The sequence below is a fragment of the Callithrix jacchus genome, chromosome 4, assembly GCF_049354715.1.
Source record: "Callithrix jacchus isolate 240 chromosome 4, calJac240_pri, whole genome shotgun sequence".
Lineage (NCBI taxonomy): Eukaryota > Metazoa > Chordata > Mammalia > Primates > Cebidae > Callithrix > Callithrix jacchus.
Genome location: NC_133505.1, coordinates 132,497,605 through 132,521,280, shown reverse-complemented (window position 1 = coordinate 132,521,280; position 23,676 = coordinate 132,497,605). Strand labels below are relative to the sequence as shown.

General features: G+C 40.2%; 1 protein-coding gene across 16 annotated transcripts in view; it reads right to left on the bottom strand.

Moving 5' to 3' along the window:
- The window catches only part of NCOA7 (nuclear receptor coactivator 7), a 158,354-nt gene that overhangs the window by 5,854 nt on the left and 128,824 nt on the right, over nt 1-23,676 (bottom strand). For 15 of the 16 annotated variants that reach the window (XM_054254413.2, XM_054254414.2, XM_017971373.4 and 12 more), the window contains 3 exons: nt 19,269-19,416; nt 4,858-4,983; nt 3,126-3,278 (listed from right to left, as the gene is read on the bottom strand). In XM_054254413.2, the coding sequence (XP_054110388.2) occupies nt 3,126-3,278; nt 4,858-4,983; nt 19,269-19,416 (427 nt within the window). Of the gene's footprint in view, nt 1-3,125; nt 3,279-4,857; nt 4,984-6,768; nt 6,946-19,268; nt 19,417-23,676 lie in introns of those variants that run through there. The other variant, XM_008994996.3, reaches the window with a different exon arrangement.

Genomic DNA, 23,676 nt, shown 5'->3' with positions numbered 1-23,676 from the left:
CAATTAAATATAGGTTCCTTTGCATGGTTAGTTTCTTTGGCCTGACTATGAAGTTTACCCTGACTCCAGAAAGGCTCTCCTTAGCTGTCTCTTTTCTTGGATCTCTCTGGCAAAGTAGATGGTCTACAGTTCAATTTGTTGCCTTCACAGCTACAACCTTCTTGTTTACCACCAAAATTCTCATTGTTTTCTAGAGTGCCCCCATATGTGTCTAAACAAAGTGTGCTCCTTCAGGTAGAGCTTTAGAACTCTATGTCCTGTGGCCTGTCTCCTAGGGAAAAATATCTCTAACCCACTGCTCTGAAGCCAGGACCTAGACAGTGACAGCAGCCTCTGGTCTTGCCTTGCCTCATCTAGCACAAAACTTCCGCCCTGTGAGCTGAAACAAGAGCAGTAGAGACTCCTGTATTCTTGGCCTGCTGTGCCTATGGTAGAGCACAGCTCTGTGAGTGGAGGGTGGGTAGAAGAAGAAAGCCCCCTACCTCTAGGACACACTTGCCTGGATTTTAGTCTAAGAAACACAGATCTTGGGTGGGAGATAAGAAACACAGCAAGAGAGGGATACCATAACCCTTGATAGGCAGCTGTGGGAACAGAGTGCACCATCTTCTTAGCCACACATGCCCAGAGTGGAACCACTGTCAGTCTCAGTTCAGGGGTTAGGGAAGCAAGAGAGTTGTGCCTCAAGTGCCACAGAATCCCACTGTAATGACTGGAGGTTAATTAGATTTTCTTGAATAATATTCCTTCACTTACTGTATGCCCTTAAAATAATACCCAGAGACTTTAAGTGATTGTTGTTTTTATCATTTCTACCAGCCATGGTTCTTTCACTGGGGACTGATTCTGTGGAATTCCTCACTGCTGCCACTCTACATATATAATATTTTTATAACAGAATTTCATAGAATTCATTTTCAGACACACTTACAGGTGTTGTTCTATCATGTTCTCAAACACAGTAAAGCCACACTTTCCCCTTCGGGGTAGACGGGGTGCAGAAAGCAAAGCTGTGACTGGTTATCCTCAAATGAACCAAGTGCCTCCATGATTCAACAAGACTCCACCCAATGACAAGACCGTAACCTTCAGCTGTAGGCTTCCCTCACAATCTCACAGGAAGGTTGGTAAAACTGTGCTTCATCAATACCTGCTCTGTGTAAACCATCACATTCCTCAACAAGTGTGATATTTTGGTAAATAAACAGGAAAACTAATCTATACTTAGGTGAGAGTCTTTATGTGTGGTCTAAGATAATATAGCCACACTTCTTCTAAAACATAACATCCAATTCTCAAACATTTCACTAAATTCCTGAGTCCATTTTAAACCAACTGTTATCATTATTTTAATTTTTTATCTTGACTCTACCCACTTTTCAGCTTGGATCATTATTAAGCAAAATATCATCAATCAGGAAATAACAAGAGTACAATGGTAGCTAAATTTCTTCCCACACTCTTCAACAAGAACAATGTACACCCCCTTGTTCTTCGCCAGAGTAAGGAGCTACACAGCTTTCTCAGAAAGGCCTCTGTAGAGCCTCAAATCCAGTCCTCTATCACTTTTGCATGAATAAAAGTATATAGCGCAAAAGAGCACCTAAGTTATAAATGTACATATATATAAATATGAAATTGGAACTTATTTTAAATTGTTGGAGTTCTTTTAAGAAGAGTATAAATTGATTATTTTTTTTATTTAAAGGAATAGTTGATTCTTGGGGTGTTTTGAAATTAAGTTGGAATTATAAGTTGCTTAAGCATATTTATGTTGTGAGAAACCTTAATAAGAAGTTTATCATGCCCTTTTTCAAGCAGATTTATGAGCAGATTTCTGTCACATAAGTTGTCTTCTGCCTGAGCATTCTAATATTTAAATGCCTCAGGGGAGCGCTCCACTGGATAAGCATTCTATTTCCCGCATGGCATAATGTCTTTGCACTAAAGGCTCAAAGTCTGAGAACCTTTTCTGGATTTGTTTGAAATTGTTTCACCAATAAAGATCATAAATAAATGTTTCTTTCAAGAAAAAAAAAAAATATATTACAATAAAGTCACAAAGATCACTGTTAAGAAAGAGAATGTCTTTGGTGCCCCCTATTTGTTCCCTAATTTTTCCCAAGACAAATCATGACAGCAAAGTTCTGTTTCCCCTAAAATGATCCCATGTATACGGCTCATTACAATGTGACACATCTCAGTATAAAAATTTTGTGCTTCACAGTAAGCTACCCAATGGTAGCAGGTACTATTAGATATTTGCTGAATGGATGAATTAATAAATGAATGAATGAATGTCAGGTAAAATCTGCTTCAATGCCAGAAAATCTGCTTAATGCCACATCTTACAATCTTAAAGGAATTTCTTAATAAAACACAGATCAAACTGAAATCAGCAATGAGCAGATGTGAATGATGCCTTCCTTTTGTGATGTGAGAGACTGACTGGAAAGTGACTGAAAAAAACTTGGAGAGATTTCACTCATATTCCGAGCTGACTTGCAGCAGAGATAACAGTGCAGGGTAGACAGGGGTAATAACTAGTTTTCACTAGTACCTCCAAGAAAGACCAATGGTAATACGGGCAAAAGTGCAATTGGGAATGGTACAGTGCATTCTCTGTGGTTTCTTAGCAGTTGGGCTCCTCAGACACAACACATCATGGCCTTGACTAGCTCTCCATTACATCCAAAATGCAGGCAAGGTTTGTGGGCACTACTTTGGCTACCTGGGAAAGGTCCTGGTATGGCACTGGAACTTATTTCTGCAACTATCTCCAAATCCAGATCTCACTCTACCCCAACTTTCCAGCTTTTAGGCTGTAGGATATCATTATACTTTTCTACTGCATGGTGATTGAAAAAAGCTCCTTAGAATGTGACTGTATTTGGAAGTATAATCCATTTTCATTTTGGAGTTGATTCTGAAATATGCAGGGGTGAAGTGCCATAATGATTGGAATTTACTTCAGAATACTTCAGCAGAGAAAAAACAGAGAAGGCAAAAATCCTGTTAACTGTGGAATCTGGGTGATGAGAGTATATGCTACTAGACTCTTTACTGTTGGGGATTTTCAGAAATTATCATTAAAAAATCTTATTTATGAGAGGAACAGGCCTCACCTGATTATCCATATCTTTGATGACCAATAGGACAGGACTGTCTAGTGACGCCGATTTCCGGTAGAGTGTCTTCAAGCTGGTCCCGTGCTCTAATGTGCTATAGGCCAGTCTCCATGGATACCCTTGCACCCTTGCAGGAAGGCGTCGGGCCAGCTACGAAGCCAAAGAGAGAGATGTAAACAGACGGTCCACACACAAATTGCTCATGAACATGTGGCACAAAACAAATGTCTGCTGCTCAAACTTAGTATCATATACTTACATAGTGCCCCTCCTCACTCTGGCAAATATTTGCTATTATAAACCAAGAAAATTATTGCTTGACAGTGTTTACCTTGGCAATGATACTGCCCAGGAGGTGTTTTCCCATTCAGGGACATGACTATGGAGTCCCTATCCCACTATATGTTTGAAGACACAGATCAAGCTGGATAAACGGGTATAAACTAGACACATGCCCTTCCTTTCCACTTCAACCTGGCTGTTACCAAACAGTTCATATTTTCCCAATTTTTCTTTCTAAACACTCAGAGGCTCAGAACTGCTACTGACAACTGCAGCTTTGCACAGAAGTGAGAGTGAAAAAACAGGGATGTTTAGTGTTAGAAGTCAGGTGTTGTCTGTTCTTATTGCACCTATATATTTCACCTGCATCAACATTTAGTTTAAACTTGGCCATATATAGCCGATAATGTACACCTCTTCAAGAATATTACCAGAGGCCATGAAATGCTGAGTCTTCAAAGTGCTTAAAATTAGTTCCAGTGTCTGTGTGAATCCCACATCTCTATAACTACGTGGTCAAGCTTCTTGGTTTTCCTGGGTCCTTAGTGGTTCCTCAGTAAACTAGGGAGCTGAACTTAATGATTCTTAAAGGTCTCAAAATTCTGGTCTCTAAGCTAACCGATGAGGAAAATGCCAGAGATTCCTTACTTACAGTTAAAACATAAGTGTATTACAATACTTCATAAATTCCAAGTAAACATTCGGAAACTATAAAGTACACAAAGAATATTATAGAAAAAGGAAAAACTGTCCTAAAAGCAGGTATAGTTCATAAAGCAAGCAGAGTGAATGTGTTATATTGCTTTTACTGAGCCCTATACACCAACGCTATTGGAACTCCCCAACAATTACAAGGATAAATTTGGATCCTTTTTAAGTGCATTAGGACTATGGCAGGGCGCTTCAATTTTTTACTTTTTAAGAATTAGGAATGGCTTTTCCTTCAGGTTTGAGAGAAGGATGTTAGTGTCTGACCAACTCCTTGTACTACCAAGGCAGCAGGGAATGCGACTTTTCAGAGGCAGAGCAGGGGGTACTGGCCTCAGTGGGCTGCTGGCAGTCCTTCTTCCTCACAAACTTCATCCTTCAGCCCAAGGGAGAAGGACAAATGCTTTCAGGGATGGGAATTTTTTAATTTTTGAGACAGAGTCTCCTCTGTTACCCAGGCTGGAGTACAGTGCAATCTCAGCTCACTGCAACCTCTGCCTCCTGGGCTTGAGCAATTCTCCTGTCTCAGCCTCCCGAGCCTGGCTAATTTTTGTATTTATAGTAGGGACGGGGTTTTGCCATGTGGACTAGTCTGGTCTCAAACTCCTGACCTCAAATGATCTGCCCGCCCCGGCCTCCCAAAGTGCAGGGAATACAGGCTTAAGCCACCATGCCTGGCCAAGGGAAATGTTTCCTAAAGCCTAGGAACCCCCACCCTTAGTGGCTAGGGTGAGCCAACCTGCTCAATGTGCATGTTCTCCAGCAGCGCGCTGGGGGGCCGCAGGACAGGCAGCACCTCCTCGTCCTCGTCTTCATAGTAGCTGCACGTGCTCTTCCTGCGCTTTGCCTCCTCAACGGTGATGATCTAAAATGAGAAAACAAGCCAAGAAAAATAACTTATTCGCTTTTCTTCTAACTGCTAACAAAAAAACCACTCCAGGGACACCACTGCCGGAAAGCAGCAGGAGATCAATTGAACAGGACTTTGGGGAAATGGCTAATTTTTCGATTTCAGGACAAATGCACAATTTAATACAGTACAGTCGGCTGGGCAACGTGGCTCACACCTGTAATCCCAGCACTTTGGGAGGCTGAGGCGGGCGGATCACGAGGTCAGGAGTTCGAGACCAGCCTGACCAATATGGTGAAACCCCGTCTCTAGTAAAAATACAAAAATTAGCCAGGCGTGGTGGCATGCACCTGTAATCCCAGCTACTCAGGAGGCTGAGGCAGAGAATCGCTAAACCTAGGAGGCAGAGGTTGCAGTGAGCTGAGATCGTGCCACTGCACTCCAACCTGGGAGATGGAATGAGACTCCATCTCAAAAAAAAAAAAAAGACAGTACAGTCGAGGCAGTTAATATATGTAAGTTAAAGTCATGAGTCACAAGGCAAGATGTGGTAGCTCATGCCTGTAAGCCCAGCACTTTGGGAGGGCCAAGGCAGGAACATGGCTTGAGCCCAGGAGTTCGAGACCAGCCTGGGCAACGTGACAGTACCCCCATCTCTATATAAAAATAAAATAAATAAAGTCATGAGTTTTCCAGTTTTACTCTTGCTGCTGATTGCTTGGTCACTGAAAATAGTACATAACTCCAAAAGTAGAGCTTTCTACCTTTGAAATACCCTAAATAATTCTCCTTTAGCCTTTAGATTTAGCATCTGAATTGTTAAAGGACTAAGCAGAGATCATTCAATGAATAAGTCTTCTATAAAGAGGGAGTTTGCAATGGTAAGTATAGTTTTTAATCAGGTTCCTGACGTTTTCTCTTAAGGTTGTGCACATAGAAACCACTTCCATTAGAAATAATGAATGGTAACAGCTACCAGGAGCAAGAGCACAAAGAAGTGTGAAGCTTTAGTCTAAATTACAATTAGGTTACAATTATTTATGCTCCATTCAGAGATGATAAAAATATTCTCCCCTTCTAAACTGAGAAACATCATATTGTACAAAACATTTATTATTTAACTATAGCTATGCTTATGAACTATAACAGTTCATTTTACCCTAAAGTCAATTTTTGGCCCTTCTTAAATTCTGGATTCATCACTGGATTATTTTCAAATTGAAGGATGTATATTACGTTTGTTGGCCTTTTGTCTAAGATCAAGTGAAGGATTATATTAGACAACTAGTTCACCAAAATGTTGGGGCACCAATATTAATGATTTTGTATTATAGAGAAAAAACATTAAGTTAAATCCAGTGCAGGTTGTTAGCTACTCAATTTCCAAAACGCACAATGACAGATACAAAGTACCTGCGGGTGTCTGAGCCAGAGTTACAAGTAAGAAAATGAAGCTTACTAATTTTACCATCTTTTGGGCGGGTGTTTCTGTAGTGAAAACACTATCAAGAATCACAAACCAAGCATTTTAAGTGTATGAAAAAAACACCCTGTTTTTGGCAAACTCTGTATTTATCACAGGTATAAAAGGAGGCTGTGGAATGACAAAAATGAAATATGGATTTCTAGCTCCAAAGAGAAGAGGTAACCACACCATAACCATCTCCGAAATGAACAAAATACCTGCTGTAGAAATGGCAGTACAATCCTTTCTAATTAAATAACTTTCTAAACACTCAGCGGCAGATCACTGAGAATTCACCAGCACCTTGTTAGCCCTCCGGACACACTCCAACATACCTTCACAAAAGGCTCTTGGTCACGTCTGGCACAATAGAAAATCTGGATGTCCAAGGGTAATCTTTGGCCTCTCATTGTGAGCAGTGAGAAGTGCGACTCTCTCTCTAATTAGGAACAAGTTTTCTCTCTACTCTGCTTCCACACCACAGTTACTTGCAGCCACGCTGAGCTACAACTGTTTTCTCAATATCAGTTTCCTGCATGATTAAGTTTCTGTTTCCCTTAGGAGAAAGTTCAACATTTCTACAGGAACACACCCAAATTAGGATTTAAAGCAAACACACTTCCTGCCAGGCATCGCTGTGAGACTGTAAAATGACACGTTCACCTTTGAAACGGTAGTTTCCCAACACTGATAAAACTCCATTGTTATTTTTTCTTTTACTTCTTATACTTTTCTTCCTAATCTCCTCCAGTGAACCTAGCTTTTCTAGTCCTGCCTTTTCAGACTTCCCCCCACCCCCAGCACCCTCTTTAAGGCTAAAGCTCCATTTAAAATGGTGTGCATGTTCCCTGGTTTCAGCTTGAATCTCAAAGGAAGGATGAAAAGGAGCTTTCACTGGAGGTAGGTTTCATTACAGTTAGAACAAACGGCATTTCACTTCAATACCATGTTGTGCTTATTGGTGGGAGGGACTTAAAAGAATGGGATAAAACCTAGTTTACATGAGGCTGTGAGAGATGTCATCTTACATGTAGTTTTATAAGGGTTGGCAAAGTAATACTTATATTTTTACATTTTAGAATGAGTCTTAATGACTAATAGGCATGGTGAGTCCTCCTCTACACTTCACATCAGATGTCAGGAGGTTAGAAAGAAATACAGATCACCACTGGACCAATTTTCACTGATCTTTTGGTGACTCTTCCAGACTTGAAGTGGCCTTTCAGTCTTGGGCACAGCTGTGGGGATCAGGGTGCTGTTGTATGGCTCACACTGCGCGTCAGTTATAAAGAAGACTCTGGCAGGTACTTACAGACCAGTCTCAGGCCAGCAGAACTGATTCTCAATGCAACAGCCTGGGCACAACCTGGGGCAGAATGCCAGAAAGACAACACTCTCCTCTGGGTCCCTGGCACTTCAGGACAGCAGATATTTATTGAGTACTTCCTATATGATGGTGGGCGCCAGGTGCTTTGCCAGGCACAGGGACATAAGGCAGCTCAGAGTCTCCAGCAAGTGAGGAGACAGTAGAGAGACAATTCTAAATAAATGGAGGCCATTCCATGTGATTGCAAAAGGAGAATAAAATCTCAGGACCCCAAACTCACCACAACAAAGGGGAAAGTTAAGCTTGGAAACTGAGCAACGCACACAAAAACCATCTTTACTTTTGTTTCTAAACAGGTGTCTCCCCAGGTGGTCTCCCTCACCTGGACAACGTAAACTGACAGCTTATTTTCACAAATCTGAACAAGAGGAGACTAGAAATTGTCCTACTGCCCACCCCCAGACCAATGCATACTGGACTTCTTCCTCTACTGTTTATATTATGTAAAGTGCAGATTTACTGAGTATAAAACATACATAATTGAGGGTTCCTGTACTCTCTCCTTTGCACATGCAACATGTGGATTCAGTGCACACTAATCAAAGCCTCACAAGAATGTAACTACATTTCTCATTTTTTCTACCTTTGTTTTTTTCTTTTCTCCTTCTCCTCCAGCCCACTTTTCCCCCTTTAAATACTGAAGCCCTCAAAACCCTTTTCAGAAAAAGTGCAGGCCACAGATCCTACTGTGGTGTGTGTCTCTTTTTCCTTCCCCAACAAGATGCATTCTCAACCTTAGCAAAATAAACCTCTGTATTAAGTGAGATCTGTCTCAGACATCCTTTTTAGTTTATAGGATACAGATGCAGCAGAGGCTCAAAGGAGGTGGGGGTAACCTGAGGGGTTGTGAGATAGCTTATTCACAGAGGAGATGGTGCTTCAGTTTGAGAGCAAGGATGGGGTGTGAGAAGATGTTCCAGGGACAGTTTCATTACAGTTGATATGGCATGAATACAGAGATGGATTCTGGCTTCACATTGGCTGAAGGAGAGAGGGCAAGGAAAGCAGAGATGAGGAAGGTAGATGAGACAGGAAAAGGAGCAAGAGTAGAGAAAATGAAGAACATTGATACCATGAAGGAGCTTAGAACTTACCCTACAGGTCAGTGTTTCCAAAACATGACTGTTCCTCAAAATTATCTGGGAGCTTTGAAAAAATACAGATTCCAAGATTCCTCCTCCAGACCTACTGAATTAATTCTCCAGTAATATAAGGATCTAAGATCTAGTTTTTAAAAATCTCCAGGTAGTTATTCTAATGACTAAACAGGTGGGTAAGAATCAGCAGAGTCAATTAGAAGAACACTGAAGGTTTTAAGCACAGAGTATCCAAGCTTGCTTATATATTTAAATGACAAGTTAGCCCCATAGTTTATATGTAAGATCTTTCAATATGATGAAGGAAACATCAGAAATTATTAAATAGTGCTGGGAAAAAAAATGACTATTAAAAATATCTATCATACATCAAAAAATCAACTACAGATTGAGTACAGAGTTTAATGTTGCATGGCCACTTATACATAAAAGCACTAGAATAAAAAACAAACAAGCAAAATTAACAAAAAGCAAAATATAAAAAACTGTCAAAAACATAAAAGACAAATAATTAATATCTTTAATCTTAAAAAGCTCAAAGAATGTGATGAAACTCTCAAGACTTCTTTAGAAAAAACTGGTAAAATAAGCACGCATCATAAAGAACACACACAAGTGGTGAATATACATTTATTTGTGCTCTATACTCAATAGTAATCAATAAAATAAAAATTAACTTTCAAGATACAATTTCTCAGCTTCCAAATTAGCAAACAGTTTTAGAAAGAAGCAATAGCAACAGTATTTTCTATTGGCAGAAGAACAATGAGCAGGATATTCTGCACATTGCTGGCAAGTTAACTGGGCATTATATAAAAAATTAGGAGCCTTAAAAAGTTACTACCACGCAGTTTCACTTCCAGAAAACTAAGGAAATAATAAGGGCTGCAGATCATCTCATCCTTGTGAAAAGCCTGAACCAATGCAATAATTAGGTTGCCTAAAGTGGGGAACTGTAAAATAAATTATAATAGAGATTAAAAATACTATGCAACAATTAAAAATGAGGCTCTTCACACAAAAGATGAAATACCTAGAATACATTTAACCAATGAGGTGAAAGACCTCGACAAGAACTATGAAACACTGCTGAAATAAATCACAGATGACACAAATGAAAAAACCTTTTATGCTCATGGATTGGAAGAATCAATATTGTTAAAATGGGCATACTGCCCAAAACAATGACAGCTTCAGTGCTATTCCTATCAAACTACCAACATCATTTTTTGCAGAACTAGAGAATACTAACTATTCTAAAATTCATATGAAACCAAGAAAGACCCCAATAGCCAAAGCAATCCTAAGCAAAAAGAACAAAGCCAGCGGGATCACATTACTGAACTTCAGACTACCCTATATGGCTATAGTAATCAAAACAGCATGGTACTGGTACAAAAACAGACATATAACCAATGGAACAGAATAGAGAACTCAGAAATAAAGCCACAGACCTACAGCCATCTGTTCTTCAATAAAGTCAACAAAAATAAGCAATGAGGAAAGGACTCCCTATTCAATAAATGGTGCTGGGGAAGCTGGCTAGCCATAGGCAGAAGAATAAAACTGGACCCATATCTTTTACCATATATACACCCAAGACGGATTAAAGATTTAAATGTAAGACCTCACACTATAAGAATCCTAGAAGAAACCCTAGGAAAAACCATCTGGACATCAACCTTGGGAAAGAATTTACGACTAAGTCCTCTAGAGCAACAGGACAAAAACACCAACTGCCAAGTGGGACTTAATTAAACTAAAAAGCTTCTGCACAAGCAAAACAAACTATCAACAGCGTAAACAGACGCACTACAGAATTGAAGAAAAGATTTGCAAACTATACATCTGACAAAGGTCTGATATCCAGAAACTTTAAGAAACTTAATTCAACAAGCAAAAAAAAAACCCCAAATAAACCCATTGAATAACAGGCAAATGTCATGAACAGACACTTCTCAAAAGAAGACATGCATGACGCCAACAAATACATTAAAAATTGCTCTACATCTCTAATCCTCAGAGAAATGCAAATCAAAACCACATGAGATATCATCTCTCATCAATCAGAATGGTTATTATTAAAAATTCAAAAAGCAACAGATGCCAGTGAGGCTGAGGAGAAAACATAACACTTACACGCTGTTGGTGGGAATATAAATTAGTTCAGCCACTGTGGAAAGCAGTTTGGAGATTTCTCAAAAAAAATTAAAGTAGAACTACCATTCAACCCAGCAATCTCATTATTGGGTAAATAACCAAAAGAAAACAAATTGTTCTACCAAAAAGACACACATACATTTATGTTCACTACAGTGTTATTCACAATAGCAAAGACATGGAATCAACCTAGGTGCCCATCAATGGTGGACTGAATAATGAAAACATGGTACATATACACCATGGAATACTATGTAGCTATAAAAAAGAAATCATCTTCTTTGAAGCAACATGGATATAGGTGCGGGCCACTATCCTACGCAGATTAATATAGGACCAAACATTGCATGTTCTCACTTGTGGTATCTCAACATTAAGTACACCTGGACATAAAGATGGCAATAGACACTGGTGACTACTATGGGGGTGAAAGGAGGGAGAATAGGGTTGAAAAACGATTGGGTACTATGCCCAGTACCTAGGTAGTGGAATTGTTTGTACCCCAAACCTTAGAATTACACAATATACCCATGCAACAAACTAGCACATACACTGGATCTAAAATAAAAGTTGAAAGAATATTAAAGAAATAAAAACACAGCTAAATAAGACAGAAATAAGGCTCTTAAAAGCCTTTAATAATATGATACAATTCTTCCAATATGTCATGTGAGAAAAGCCAGATACAAAACAATATTTACATCATAATCCAATTTTGCAAAAATGAAATAAGACTCACTCTTCACCACCACATAGAAAATGCTCTTAAAAATAGAAAAAAAAAAAGTTGTGCAGAAGTTTAAAGTGGTGTGAGATATTATTTAAATATTTTTTGCCAGGCATGGTGGCTCACACCTGTAATCCCAGCACTTTGGGAGGCCAAGGTGGGTGGATCATTTGAAGTCAGGAGTTCAAGACAAGCACAGCCAACACAGTGAAAACCTCGTCTCTACTAAAAATACAAAAAAATGAGCCAGGTGTGGTGGTGGGTGCCTGTAATCCCAGCTACTTGGGAGGCTGAGGCATGAGAATCACTTGAACCCAGGAGGTGGAGGTGCAGTGAGCTGAGATCATGCCACTGCACTCCAGCCTGGGTGACAGAGTGAGACCCTGCCTCAAAAAAAAAAAAAGTTTTCTCCATTGTACTTTTCTGTCATTTCAAAATTTCCTGTAATACATAAGTATTACTTTTATAAAGTCAGGAAATGAGGTTTATTTATGAATTTTGCACATGGGAGGATGGACTGGTGGGTGGGCTGAGTCTGGAGGTGCCCTTGGGAGTCTGAAGGAAGGGTGCAGGCAGCCTGATGAGGGCAGTGGTGGTGGAGGGAAGCAGAGGTCCCTGCTTCCCTTAAGATCAGAATCAACAAGATTCTGCCTCAAGATAACTGACTAGCTATGATGATGAAAGAGAAGAATCTAGAATGCTATTTAGGTTTTTGGCAAGGGCACCAGTAATTAACATGGGGATATGTGAGAAGAAGCAAGTTTTGGGGAAAGATGAATTATTTTGGACACACTGAGGATTAGAGATCTGTTAGCTTCCAAGATAGTACAAGATTCTCCTTCCCCATCCACCAAGGGGAACAACACTGTGACACTGGCTTGGCTTCAGGTAATGCTAATGAGCTGAACTTGCTCCTGCACAGGAGGAAATATAGCCAGCAATTTTCTCCTCATTGCACTTTTGGACTCTGTCTTCCACGTGGAGAGAAAGCAGGAATAAGTTGGCCTGAACCATCTCATCACCTCTCTCCAACTATCTTTTCTTTCCATGTGTCATGAGCATTGGCAAAGGCACTAGGAGCTTGGGGCAGGCCAACCCATTGCTTCCTTCTTCTCCATCCCTTCCTCTCTTCTTCCACTACAGGTGTGGAGACTGTCTTGCAGGACTTGCCCTCTCTTTCATTCCTCTTTGAGGCTGGGCCCAAGAGGGCCTGGGGCAGACTGCTCAACCCATCTCCCCAGCTAGAGATGTTGAACTAGAACTCTCTTGCTCTGCATACCTCTTTAGTGACTTTTCCCCTAGTGTTGGTACGTGTAGCCTCTTCTCCTCCTGGAAGACTTGAGACTCATGTCTAAGATGAGAGGAAATAGGCAGAATAGGCCTTAAGAAAACTGCTTTAGCTCTAGATATTCAGGCTGTCCTAGCCAGGTAAATACTGTATCTTCCCTTCAGTCTAAACCTTCTCTCCAGAACTCTGCATTGGGGTGAAAGACTATAGCCTCAGTTTGAAGATGCACCCTTTCTGGTTTTGTTTCCTTTGTGCTTATATTTCATGCAGGCCTTCTAGCCAAGGATAACTAGGAGAAGACAGGACTTGATATTCTTGAGTCCCTTGGCCAGAACACCAGTATCACCCATCTTTGCCTCACGGAGACTTCTAGCAGGGCCTGTGGAACATCTATACCCTCTAGAGTAGTAGCTCGGGAGAAAAAGGCATGTGGAGAGGCAGGTGCGGGATCAGCACTATGGGCCACAAGAGCAGATGAGCTCATCTAAAGAAAATGTAACAAATGAGAAGAGAGCTGAGAACAAGCTTCTAGGGAATATATAAAAAAAAAAAAAGAAGAAGAAGAAGTCATTTCAGAAAGACTGCCCAGAGACAAGGGGAAAAACAGATTGCCTCCCCTAACGAATTATATTAAAAAACCAAGGGCAGGCATGGTGGCTCATACCTATAAACTCAGCACTTTGGGAGGCTGAGGCAGGAGGACTGCTTGAGCCCAGGAGCTCAAGACCAGCCTAGCCTACATAGGGAGACCTAATCTCTACAACAAATAAATAAATTATTTGGGCATAGTGGTGTGCACCTGTAGTCTCAGCCACTCAGGAGGCCGAGCTGGGAGGATCACTTGAGCCCAGGAGGTTGAGGCTGCAGTAAGCTGTGATGGTGCCATTGCACTCCAGCCTGGGCAACAGGGAAACACCCTGTTAAAAGAAAAGATAGAGTAGGAGAAGGGAGGGGAGAGGGGAGGGGAGGGGAGGAGGGAAGAGAGGAGGGGAGGGGAGAAAAGTAAAAGAAAAGAAAAAAAAAAAGAAAGAAAAGAAAAGCAAGCAAGCAGGCCAAAGGAGGCGAAGCCTAATAGATAGGTTTAAGTATCCTCAAACAATGGTCTCAAACAAGCAACTTATGCACTATAGGGAGACAAACATGTAAACAAGTATACTGCTGAGCAACATCCTAAATAGCTATGACCAATGGGCTATGGGAGGACATAAGTAAGTTTGCCTGAAAGCATCACAGAATTGAAAAATGAGCTGAACGCTGAAGGATAATAAGAATTCACCATGGAAAGGTCTGTGTGTGCACAGGCACACATTTGGGCCAGGAGGAAGTGAATGAGAAAAGGAAGAGTGAGCGCAAATGCACAGTGAAAGGTCCTGAATTCCTAAAGGGATCAGACCCAAGGGGCAGGCCTCATCATTCTTGGTCATTCCAATCTGACAAGTTTCCAGCCTTGGAAGAATCAACTGTACCCCTGATAAATCTAATACCAGGCTGGGAGTGCTGCTGGAGAGAAATAACCTCACTTCACTCTCTGATGCTGCTAAAATGCATGAATCAGGCAGTCATCCGGCTATGGTTTCTCACTTAGCTTTTCTCCTTGTCTCCACAGTTGCTATTTCGTATCTTCTCCATATTCCTCTAATACCTACTGTCCTTTCCTTCTGCTTCAGAGAGAAGCAGAAACCATCAGATGAGAAATGCTGTGATTTGCCACCACAGAATCTACATTTTCCTTGTATGTATCCTATTCTTCTTTTCTTCTATCCAATCACCTAAGACCAATCCTGCCCCAACCCCCACGTTCTCTATGGATTTTCAGGGACATATTCTCCTGATTATTCCCATCTTCATTTTCTATCTTCCAGACCTTCTATCTATCATCCTGTCTGATCTCCTTTAAAATGTTAAAGTCCCTCTCACAAGAGGGAAAACCCTCAACCTCACTTTTTCCAGTTTAGTTACTGTATTACCTGATGTTTTCCTCCAAAACCAAATTTGAGTTGGTTGTTCACATTTACTAGCTCCACTTACCTACCCCCTATGCATTCTCTAAACCACTGAAATCTGAATTTTGACCCAGTCACTGTACTAAACCTGCTTTTGTGAAAGTCACCAGCTATCTCCTTGCTTTTAAATCCAAAAGGCCTGAATTCTTACCTTTTGGTTCCTCTGCAGCATTAGTCATTTCTGACCAATAACTCTCTTCCTGAAGCATTCCCTTCTGTTGGCTTCTAAGACATGACTTTCCTTTACTTTTCTCCCCATTCCCTGGCTGCTACTCCTTGGGCTCTACTTTCTTTGGCCCTTTATTGCTGGTATCCTTTAAGGGTCTCTTCTGAGCCATGTTTTCTTCCCACTGTACATACTTTTCTGGGATGACCTGTCCTCATCTACACCCATAACTTCAATTCTGTTCATGCTTTCCAAAAGTATATCTTCAGATATTTTTCCTAAGTTCACTGAATTGCCTCTTGGACATTCCACAGGTACCTCAAACTCAGACTGAAAGCAGAACACAGGGGCCTTTCCCCTTGCTATGCTCCTTATCTCAGGAGGGGCCAGGTACCACTATCACTCCAGTTCCCACTCCAAACAACAAGAAATCAATCTCAACGTCTTCCTTATGCTTCACATCTAATTATTCACGAAGTCCTGTGTATTTCGCCTTTTCTCTACCTTACTAAAGCACTCAATTTCTGTCCTCACTACCACTCTTTCAGCAACCATTGCATCTCAATGTTCATTACTTCAAGAGCCTCCTACTATGTCTTCAAGCCTCAAGTGTTGTCCAACTCTCATCTACTGAACATTTTGCAGCCAAACTGAGCTCTCTAAAATGCATGCCTGTGTGTATCCTCCATGTTCAGAACGGCCTTCCTATTGCCCTTAGGAAAGTGGCTAACCTCACACACATGGGTCATTAGGTCCTTTGTGTTCTGCCCAGTGTACCTCTCCAACTTCAGCTCTTGCCACTCCCTCCTTATACTCTGTGCCCCCGGCACACTGAATTTTTGTCAGTTCAGCAAATGCCTCATGCTCTCTTTTCCTGGGTTATTCCTCTGCATAGACTTTTCTACCTGACCAGACTTGTCCCATGTTCTACTCCCAACCCAAGTATGCATACTCTTACTTATGTTCTCAGCTCAGATCATTCCTTCTGGGAATCTTCCCTGATTTCCCTGGCTTGGTTCCTGTGACTGACTACATGATCCTACTGGACTTGGCACCTCGCCAATAACGGCAATTATCTCATTATACTGTAATCACTTATCTACACTACTTGATGTGAAAGTCTACTTGTATTATCCAGTATGCCTCTAGCAAGAAAGGGCTTAATAAGTACTCAGAAGAAAATGACCAAGAGTGTTTCAGGCCCAGTTAAAGAGCCTGAATTTTATCTAGCAGGGAAAGAAGACCCAGCAGCAGTTTTTAAACGGGGGGTGGGGGGTGGTGGCGGGCTGTAAACATCATCAGGTCAGGGACTATCACTGTGTTTACCACTGCATTCCAAGCACGGAGCATGGCATCTGGCACTTGGTAGACATTCAAATATTCATTGAATGAATAGATAAATGAATAAAGTCTCACGAGAACGATGGCTTTAGCTAAGATTGAAAGGATAGACTGAAATGAGAAGGACTAAAGTGGTGGCATGAGTTAGTGAGATGTGGCAAACATAAAAGCAAATAAAGCAGGATCCATGAGGAAGGAATTATAGAAGCTGAATTTATGAGACATTTCTAAGAATGAATTGAAAAAAACTTCAGGCTAGTCATATAGAACTCTTCCTATAGTTATATGAAAGAACTCTTTTCATAGGAAAGAAAAGAGTTGATGATGCAAACCTTTCTAGTTTGGGTGATATGGGACTGATACAACCACTAAGCAAAATGAAGAATGTATACGGGGCAAAACAGAGTCCTGAGGAAAGGTGTGTTGAGTTGGAGATGATCCTGGACTCTCAGGTGGATATGCCTTGTTGGCAACTGGGTTAACCACATAGGAGGTGAAGGGGGTTGGGAAAGCAGATAAAGACCTAACAATGGCCAACACTCAGGTGGTCACTGAGAACAGAAGTCCTCTAAGGGAGATGGAGGAGAACAAGAATAGAAATCTCAGAGAGAAAACATTTAAGGGGTACAGAAAGGGAAAGGAGTAGAAAGAAATGGTCAGAAGTGAGGTGAAGCTGGAGCATGGTGCTGTGCAACCTGGGTGGGAAACAGTTTTCAGAGCTTGGGTAAGGTTGTCTGTGTCAAATGCAGAGGAAATTTACATAGAATGAAGATGGCAATGAGAGGTCTATGGTGAGGTAGATGGTGATTTCAATGGTGACTGGAGAACCAGCTGAGTTGCAAGGTTGAGAATGACTAAAGAGCAGCTGGGAAATTGGAGACTATGAATATAAACCAGTTTTTTTCAAAAAGTTTGATGGTGATAGAAAGGAGGGGGATATGGAAGAACCTGGAAAAAGAGTAAAGATGGAGAGATGTTTTCTTCCTCTAAAAAAATAAACCTTTATCATAACCTGGTGAAAAAGGAGGTAGTAAGAAGGAGACAGCAATGACATTAAAAAAAAAAACCAAAAAACCAGTTATACTGGGTAAAACAAGAAGTGAGGCACAAGATAAACTCTTATCCTGAGCAAAAATGAGGGGTGCAGTAACAGCAAAAGGAAGAAATGGAGAAGAAGAAAGATGGGGAAATCTTTTCCAATGGCTTCTTCGTTGTAAAATGAAAGAAAAGCCAACCTCCGGGATTCATGGAAGGTGAAGTGAGCTACAACAGTTTAAGCATTTCCTTACCTGTAACACTAGAGGTAAGGAAATGGAGGGCACTAGAGGTATGTAATAGCATTTCTAGTCATGGATAAGGACACAGATGAATTCAGAACCATGTATTTGTAATGGCACCATTCTCCTTCGTGGAGAGGTTCTTTCCAGCAGTGCTTGGCCGCCTAGGAGCAAAACACTGTGAGGGTGGGTTCATTCAGGATTGCAGGCAGCCTAGATGGGTGCAGTGGATGGGAGAGGAGTGGAGGAACTCAGGAGTCCTGGTAAGGGTGTGCTTGAATTAATTTACCACCTGTCTAAGCTTGGAAAGAAGAAATGCTAAGTGGGGTTCAAGGGAGCAGCAGAACAGGAAAGAGGGGTAGACCTATTTTTCCTGATCTCATCTATCAACTTCTCAATACTGCAAGCTTATTAAGTGTTGACAGCTTATGTTATCCAGCATCCTGTTTCCAGGGCCCTCCCCTAAAGTACTTGATACATGCTTGTCTGAGTAGATGAAGAAAACTGGGGTCTGGCAAATTACAGCTTTTGTATTCGTCAGTTTTCACACTGCTATAAAGATGCTACCTGAAACAGGGTAATTTATAAACAAAAGAGGTTTAATCGACTCACAGCTTTCCATGGCTGGGGAGGCCTTGGGAAATTTACAATCATGGCAGAAGGCAACGGAGAACTAAGTACCTTCTTCACCAGGTGACAGGAGAGTGAGCGCAGGGGAAACTGCCACTTTTAAAACCATCAGATCTCATGAGAACTCCCTCACTATCATAAAAACAGCATGGAGGAACTGCCCCTATGATCCAATCACCTCTACCCTCCCTTGAAACGTGGGGATTGGGGCCACGGAGCCAAACTATATCAGCTTGTCAGCCAAAGCCAGTCCACTACCTGTTTTTGTATGATACTTGAGGTAAGAAAGATCTTATAGTTTTTAAGTGATTCCGTAAAAATTAATAACAATATTTTGTGACACATAACAACTATGTGAAATGAAACAAAGTCATGTTCATTCATTTACATACTATGCTTGCTTCTGGTCTATAAGGGCAGCTATGAGTACTTGCAACAGGAATTGTATGGCCTACAAAGCCAAATATATTTATTATCTTGCCTGTTATAAAAAATAAATGTGCTGAGCTCTGAACTAAGGCATGGAGCTATAGGTGAGAATATAAGCGAATCCGTCTAGTGTGGTCAGAATGAACTGCGTGCCTGTGTGCATGGTGGTGGTGGTGTTATCTTCCAAAGGAGTAACGAAGTTATTTTCCTCTGTGATTTCATAGGTGCACAGGGACTCTAGTTTCTTACGAGCCTGTTACTTGGAATCAAGGTGAGACTGCTTACTGCACCTTAGGAACTATGAGAGTTGGACCCTGCCCAAGTACTCACCTCCCAGCTCTTGGTTGTTGGCTCACTGAAGAAGTTGTCGATCATGTTCAGTTCTTCCTTCTCCACCACCACAAAGCCTTGCTCTTTGGCATCTTTCCCATAGACATCAGGAGACCACTGAACAAAGAATGTGTACAAATGATCCACCCTGAAAAACACGTTTGTGACAAATGTTAACACCAAGTCCGCTCTTGGCAGGTGCTAGTGTGGACTTCAGTACATCAATCATTTTTTCCCTGCTTCGGGAGTCTATTTTACTAATTGGAAAATTTCCTGCTATCAAGATTATCTCTATGAGTAGCCTTCCATACGTAAAATTAAGAGCCAATAAATAAAGTAAAAGTCCACAGGCACTGCAAAACTGATAAAACTGTCTTTCCATCTGAGGGAAAGATCAAGAGATGGAACATAAAACTGAAAAACTAATGAAATACTTATACCAAATATTTTTTCCTCATTGAGTCTTCATTTATTGGATACTGTGTTCAGTGAGGACAAAATGTTGACCTCAAGCTTTAGCGAGGAACAAAGATAAACAATACTACAATGGGTCTTTATGGAGATCAAAGTACTACTGCACTGTAATTGTAATGAAACATCTTTAGTGTCAGGAATAATACTAGCTACTATTTTAATATTAGAAAGAAACCTAATTTTATTGACACAGGAATGTTCTTTGCTTACAGCTTCTCTGCTCTCTTATACATATTTACTGATGAAGGTTCCAAAGCATCTCTCCAGGCTTAATCAACAGAAATATGGCTAGTTACTGGGAAGAGAATGAGAGCTATGAAAATTGCAGCTTCTGAAATATGCTCGAAGATTCATAGTGTAGCCATCACAACAGGAGAAAAGGCGATGAGTATAATCAAATGATTCTTTTCTTTTTTTTCCTTTTTTGAGACAGAGTCTTATTCTATCATCCAGGCTGGAGTGCAAAGACAATATCAGTTCACTGCCACCTCTGCCTCCCAGGTTCAAGCAATTCTCTGCCTCAGCCTCCCGAGTAGCTGGGATTATAGGCGCCTGTCACCACATCTGGCTAATTTTTTTAACGTTAGTAGAGACAGGGTTTCACCATGTTGTCCAGGTTGGTCTTGAACTCTTGACCTCGTGATCCAACCGCCTCAGCCTCCCAAAGTGCTGGGATTACAGGCGTGAGTCACTGTGCCCGGCTTAATTAAATGATTCTTAAATTATCTTCTAATCACTAAATGGTATTTCAAATTTGAGGCTACTGTTTGGGACAATGTTAACTTATAATTTTAAAAACTTACAATTACATAAAATTGTAATAATATTAATAGGACTAAAACAAAAACAGAAATACCACAAAAATTCTGATATCCCAACAGATCAAACCATTTTTAAGGTTTCCTTAAACCTTAAAATTCCTGTCTGTTCTTGTCCACATGTGTACAGAGTTTATACAGATTTCTGTTCATTGCAATCAGAGCCAAAACATAATTGTTGTATTTAACATTATATAAGATACTTTTACCATGTTGCTAGTCCCTGTAGTCATGTTTAACAGTTACATTTCATGAAATTAATAAACCACAATTAGCTTGTATTCCTATGTTGTCAGGATATATAGTTTGTTTGTATTTCTTTGATTGTATAAATGATATTACAGTAAATATCCATACAGTGTATGCCTTTCACCATGGTTTGAATAATCTCCTCAAGATTAGTTCCCAGAAAAGGGATTGCTGGGCCAAAGGGCATGCTTTTATCGCTTGTAATTCATCCTGCCAAACAGCTCTTGAAAGGCTGACTAGTTTGCTCTGACATCAGCATTGCAGTTTGTGTCTTAAGTTTCATAACAACCTTGCTTATCCTTTTTTGTTAAAAGGAGTTATATAAAGTTTTACCTGACTCTGTTTGCATTTCTTTGAGTGGTAGGGGTTTAAATATTTTCAATATTTTCTTCCTCGTTGAAGCTTTTCTTTTGTGAACTGGCTTTTTGTGATTTGCAGTATCAGTGTTTTTCTTTTTTTTTTTTTTTTCAATTTGTAGGAGTCTTTATGTGAGGTGAGCATTAACAACTATTCACTGAGTTTCCAAGCTGGTGTTTCCCTTTTTACGTTAATCATGTCTTTTCCCCCATAGTACAGACTTACCAATTTTCTTATACTTTAAAGGTGTATTTCTTTATAGAGTTCTCCTTCAAAACATGGACTGTTGTCACCTAAAACAAGGTGTGTATATGACATGTTACCATTTCTATTAAAAAAGTAATATAGATATTACGATTGTACATGGGTATGATGGTTATGTTTCAACTTGGTGTGGCCATCCATTAAATCCAGCTTTTGGTCAAACACCAGCTTGATGTTGCTATTTAGGTATTTTAAGATGTGATGAACATTTATATCAGTAGACTCTGAATAACCAGATTACCCTCCAAAAATGTGTGTGGGCCTCATCCAATAAGGCAAAGGCCTTAAGAGAAGATAACAGAGGTCTCTTAAGGAAGAAGGATTCTACCTTCAGACTTTCTTCAGACTTGAGACTGCAATACCTTCCCGCTCTCCAGTCTGATAGCCTGTCTGAAAATCTCAGACTTGCCAGCCCTTAACCATCCCATGAGCCAATTCTTCGAAATAGAGCTGTATGTATAATACACACATTTTGGTTCTGTTTCTCTGGAGAACCTTGACTAATTTTATACAATGGACTACTCTGAAAGGCTATAAAAGACACAGATCAAAGTGATTACTTCTAGGGAATGGAATGGGGTGAAAGACATTTTATATTGTATATATATGTTTCTTTAAATTATTTTAATATTTGGAATAGGTAGTACATTTATATGATTCAAACATCAAAATTATATTTTAAAAGGCATATAAGAAGTTTCCTTCTTACTCGCATCCCTGTCTACCCCAAGCCCCTAGGTGATCACTTTACTCACTTCTTATATTTGTATTATTATTTATGTAGATATAAATGAACATAAATTTTTAAATCTTATTATTCTCTATCTTGCTTTTTCAATTCACAATATATCTTAGAGTTTTCCAAACTAGTATCACTAGTATATAGACAGCTCCCTCATTCTTTATTTTACAGCTATACAGTACTTTACTAATTGGATTCACCATAGTTTATGTAACTATTCTCTGGATTGTTTCCAAAAGTATACCATAATGAACAATGCTATGATGAATGAAATTTGAATGTGAGTCATTTTATACGTGCACAGGGAAAGCCACAGGAAATAGTCTCAAAAGTGGGATTGCATTGTGAAAGAACTCATTTGTCATTTTCACATATAACCTCACATTCTTCTGTATAAGGATTATATTATTTTTGTCCTCCCATCAGCTACCTCTCTCTCTTGAACCTCTGAATTGTTTTTGCCGTGTAGAATGAACTTGCCTATTAAAAATTAACTTAGAGAATGTGAAATATATCACCACTCCAGAGAGGTTTGATAAATATACAATTATAAATCTCTTAGTTTTTTCTATACTTGAAAATCCAGTCCATGTTAAATATATTTTGAAGCAGAGTTGAGAATCAACTATGCTTCACTACAATTTTTGGAAAAGGAAACATATATTAGGTGCATAGCCAAACTGGATAAAATGTATGGGCATAAGTTGGTTCCTAATAAGTTTCTGTCCAGCTAACTTGAGAGAAAAAGGCATGTAGTCCCTAATATCTGAGAACCAGCCTGGTACTGTCAGCCAGGCCTTGGTGTTGCTAAGGGCCGGCTTAGCATTCACAGCTATGCCTGATGTTTTCTTATTTACCATAATTTTCCAGAACATCAACACTAAATAGGCCATCCTATGACCATGCCAAATCACACAAAAACAAAACAACTCTGTAATTAGAGCTGAACACAAACAAAAACACAAACATTGTCCTGCCACAAAAATAACCAAATGTCCCCCTAATTTGGGTAATGAGAGTGACTGTGCTTCCTTCCCAACACAGCATTAGTTTTTCTAGTCTTCCTTCCTTCTAGATAGGATTTAATAAAATACCCAATCTTAAAATTACCCCTGCTTCCTGACAGCATCCCATTTAGAGCAAGGCCCTGCTTCCTTGAGTCCTCCCGCAAAACTAACACAAACCTAAAACCTATACCTCCTTTCTAGTGTCCTCTTACTGAGGTGACCCACGGTTCCCTATGGTGTGTGTTCTCCCTTACTGCAACAAATTAACCCGATTTACTCAATTACAGGTGTGTTCCTGTTGGTCTTCGTCTAGAGGGCATTGCTTCCTTTGACAACACTTCCTGTGCACCCACTATATGCTGAATGACCCTGCCTTCATGAAGCTTACCTTCTGAAATGTTAGAGCTGGACACTGGATGGCATTTAATTCAGCTAACTTTCCTTAGATATCAGAGAATGAGGGCTCTGAATGAAAACGTCAGAATCATAGCTGGGAC